The sequence below is a fragment of the Pterocles gutturalis genome, unplaced genomic scaffold, assembly GCF_000699245.1.
Source record: "Pterocles gutturalis isolate BGI_N339 unplaced genomic scaffold, ASM69924v1 scaffold13773, whole genome shotgun sequence".
NCBI classification, from domain to species: Eukaryota; Metazoa; Chordata; class Aves; order Pterocliformes; family Pteroclidae; genus Pterocles; species Pterocles gutturalis.
In genome coordinates this window covers 3,945-8,448 of record NW_010123335.1, presented here as the reverse complement: position 1 = coordinate 8,448, position 4,504 = coordinate 3,945, and the positions used below count along the sequence as shown (strand labels likewise).

The 4,504-nt window shown below is 40.8% G+C and overlaps 1 protein-coding gene across 1 annotated transcript in view; it reads right to left on the bottom strand.

Moving 5' to 3' along the window:
- The window catches only part of LOC104464988 (transcription factor 7-like 2), a 27,554-nt gene extending 23,741 nt beyond the window's left edge, over positions 1–3,813 (bottom strand). Inside the window, 4 exon segments of the mRNA XM_010077871.1 lie at positions 252–354; positions 2,462–2,594; positions 2,669–2,818; positions 3,784–3,813. Coding sequence (XP_010076173.1) covers positions 252–354; positions 2,462–2,594; positions 2,669–2,818; positions 3,784–3,813 — 416 coding nt within the window.
- Positions 3,814–4,504: the final 691 nt, after the last annotated feature.

The following is a 4,504-nucleotide window of genomic DNA, read 5'->3' as shown; positions in this document are numbered from 1 at the left end:
AACCTGGGCTAGTGGAGGGTGTCCCTGCCCATGGCAGGGGGGGGTGGAACTCTATGATCTTTAAGGTCCTTTCCAACCCCAACCATTCTATGATTCTATGATGCCATGAAATTCATAACCACTCAATGAAGTGGCAGTTGGCAAACAGACTTATCTCAATGCACACACATGCACGCGCACACTCACAATTTTTAACATAAATTTTACGTATAAAAAAAGAAAAAGGAAAATTAAAAAATGGAACTCCTTACTGTGGTACTAACCATCCTAGCGGATGGGGGATTTGTCCTACAGTGCCCGGTGATAATGGATAATAAGGAGATATATCTGGAGGATGTGGAGGCCTTGGAATTCCTGTGGAAGAGGAACATAAAGCAGCATTAGTATTGAGATGTGGAAATAAATAAATATAAGGAAAAAGTACGTATGTTTTTAAATGCCTATCTATTCATTTTTATTACAATGTTCATGACTTCACTTTGGGTTTTTAAAGTCTTATTTTATAAAGTGAACCTCCTGGCATCTTGTTAAATGAAATTTAACCAGAACAACTGAGGCCATTCTCTCCTCAGTCACCTCTCCAATCAGAGATAATTATTTTGTTGTTTATGTTGAGAATTTCAGAATTTCAGAATTTCAGCTACAGTTTTGGTGTGCCAGATGCTGCATTAAATGGTCCCTCTATCAACTTCATGGTTATTTCAGTCTCAAAGAGCATAGGACCTACCCATATGTTGACTGGGTACTCAATAACATGGTATTATTCCAAAGTTACCTCCAAAATGAGTTACAAAGTCATCATGACTACAAATTATGTTTGATTTTGAGCAAACCTAGGAAACCTTTCCCGAAATGTAGGAGTGGAGGTTAGAGCCCCTGGAAATGCTTGGTAAAATGGGGGGCAGATGTTGAAGGTGTGCAGGGGAAGACAGAGAGCCCATCTGTCCTCTCCAAAAACAGTGCAGTTCCTACTCAGAGAGCAGAAAGCAGCTCCAGACACAAGCCTTGAATCTTAATGCTCCTTACCTTAAAAGCAAGTAGGAATTACTCAGAGGAGTAAAGGTTACAAGACTGAGTCTTTCAATTAACAAGCCAGAGCACAATTACACAGTAGAAGCAAAACTAAAACAGAGAGCATTAACTGGAAGTGGTACTGTATTCATGGCTAAAAACTATTTTTTTAAGTCATTCAGGAAGCTTTTAATCTCTAAATTAAATCTCCTCGTGTGACATTTTCATGCAGACATTGCTTTTTCTCCATCACAAAACCCAAACAGATTAGCAAGGCTTTAACCATTGGCCAGCTATTTGCACAATTGAAAGAAAGTTCACAGAAGAAAAGTAAACAGTCTGCAGATGTTAATCATATATTTTACAATAACCATTTAAAAGCTATTCCCTACTACTACCATTATTTAAATGAGAGGTTGACTTGCATTCACTTGCAATACCCAAGGATGGTGAGAGGGATTCCTTTTAAGCCATGTGAAGTTAGCATTAAGCACAATTAAAATGGGGCCCCAGCTGAAGTGTAGGGAGTGAAAAACAGCTAATGCACAGCCTCATTCAAGGGCTGGAGTTTAGATAAATTATCTGCACACTAGGGCTGACACAGAGCGATTCCTTTGACATGAATTCAGTTTCTGATGTACTTTCCAATTAACTAGCTGGGATTTGGATTAACAAAACCAAAACCACTGTCACTAGGATCTCAATGCAGCCTGAGGAAAGAAGATTGACACTGTTTGACTTCTCTGGGCCCTCAGGTTAAACGGGGACTCTTAAAAAGTTAGAATAACATGTAAATTCTACTCTATAACACAATAAATCTAGTCAGGGTTTTACACCGTGCTCTATATTCAAGAAGACTGCCCTTCAGGCTGAACTGAGAGTTGGGTAGACTTACATTGGGGAAAAGACTTGCAAGTATAGAGCTGGAGCTAAGTAGTTAGAGTGGATGGAAATTCAACATTATAGGAGAAAAATGGCTGAACTCCTGACACAGAAACAATGGGATTTGGGGAATTAAAAGAGATTCATTTTGAAGCCGGTCATGACCCACCACCTTTAAAATTCCAGCTGCAATTTTTTAAGTGCAGATCACAGAACGTACATGTTTAACTCTCTGGGTCTTGCATGCAAACCAAGAACTTGGTGGATCAAACTGCTAGGTGGGATATCATGCTTGCAAAGAAACACACCTGTGAATGACCCCACACATTCAATTCTGGTGTCACTGTGCACAGAAGCTTTACGAAAATTCACCCAGTAGGTTTTCTGAAGCCTAATTGGCTTAAAAAGAAACTATTTTGTCTGGTTTCTTGTGTGCGTTTGACAGTTTACATGCCCCTTTGGTGCTCCAGCATGGGAAGTCCTTCTTCCCACACTCCTTCTCCATAATACACAAAACTGAAAGATCACCCACCCACTCTCCAAAAACCCAAAACTATTTCCCACCTACCTGTTTTGGGATCTACATCAGCTGGTAAGTGTGGAGGAGGGTTTCCCGGTGTGAAATGCTCATTGCTGTACGTGATAAGCGGCGTAAGAGGGTGTACATGGTGTGGGTGCTGCACAACTGGCACTTTGTTAGACTGCCAAGAGAAAAAGGTTGACAGCGTTAGAGGAGTGCTGGGTACTCCCCACCACAGCACGAGGCACGACATACAGAAATCTGAGTACCCGGGATTTCAACATGATCCTCAGACTTTTCCGGATTCCTTCTTGGTGTCACCCTTGTAGTTTTCCCACCCTGTTCCTTAAAACAAACCTCCTCACATCTCTTGAGTTTCTTTAATCTTTTTGACCTGTCATGCTCCTGGATGGATGAACAGACACTCTTTAAATTTTATCCTTTTTATTTTACAATCTTGTGCTTCACCTCAAAGATGCAGGCAGACTCCTCGGTGAGGGGCTGACAGAGCCCCCCATTTAATTAGCAAGAGACCCAAATACTCACTGACCTGTAGGTCTTTTCCTTTCCCTTTCCTGTCCTCACTTTCAGTTCTGCATTTTACTGCTCATTGCAAATACTCCAGATAAAAAGCCTTTGTAGTGCTAGAGTATTCCCTTCATCAGCAAGCATTAAGCTGACAAGCGATCACCTGCATATTTTATATATATATTTTTTAGAAGAGCTGATTAATTATCAATTCATCAGAGAGCGCTAATAAATGGAAACTGGATACTGATGAATTAAGCTTCTAAAATATTCGGCTATATAAATAATGGCAAAAACACAGATAAAGGCATTGAAATTAACACTCTTGTGGGGGGGAATAATCATGGAGATATCATGAGGTTTTCTCTGTCACATTCCTAGCTCTGGGGAAAAAAAAAAGAATTTTTTTTTCTTAGCAACAAATTAAAAAAAAAAAAGAGTGAATGAATGAAAGGAAAAGGCAGGCTGAACTGTAACTTACCCTTACAAGATCACAAAGAAAAAATTAAGCTGAAACAAGCGAACTGCTGGACCATTTACTGCGAGTAATCCAATTGCAAAAAACCCTATTCCCCATAGAGGATTTTCACTAAAATCCTACAACAGGGACATTTAACCAGATTAGGTACCAGCAAAGATAAAGAGGCTGGTATTAGATGATGAATGGATTAGAGTCAGGTTTCATTTTAGAATGTGTCTTCATTTCCTTTTATTACTTTAAGTAAGGAACAACTTGCATTAACATCAAGTAAAAGGAATCACATTAAAATAAAGTAGCGATACCACGGCGGCCCCTGATAGCGCCGCTGTCGATCAGGGTCTGCCAGTGCTCTCCTACTCGCCTTCCTGCCCGAAGATGGTTCTGACCCCATCGCTCGCTCCCCAACACCCACAAACGTGCACCCTCACCATGTCACTTCAGACAAGTTATTACTTGATCTCAGTTTGAACGCTCTGAGCTTCCCTTAAAAGCATTTCAAAAATAATTCAGTTAGTCTTTCAGAATGAGTTTCTAGACTTGGGTGAATCAAAAAGGAAAGACAGACTGAGAGCGAGGAGGAAAAGAAACATCAGTCTTCCCCTGAATAAACGCGAAGTCCCTCCATCATGCTTTGGTCAAGCTAAACTTCAGTTTTGGCTCCTCCAGCCTCCTCCACCCCAGAAGGTTCCCCCAGCCCCAGCTGTAAATAGGTTATTTGTCTCATCTCTTCAATAACACACACACAAAAAATGTGTATCCAAGAGAAGCAAGCCAAAGAGCAGTGCTTATGCTTCCCACAACTTTTACTGTGCTTATTTCTTTTTGCAACCCTTACATGGAATGATTCCTCTCTAATAACACACACAGCACAGGAGAGTCCCATGTCAAGAGGCCACCATACAGCACAGACCATGGTCACAACAGTCAATGCTATGAATTACAGCATGTTGCATTGGCTGGGCTGTAGGTAAGGTTTTCTGCCACCTTTACAACCAAGGACAACTTTTGGCTGCACAGATCCATAACGGTTTCACATCAGAGGAGCTATGGGGATTCAGTCCCTTAATTCAAAACACCAAAGG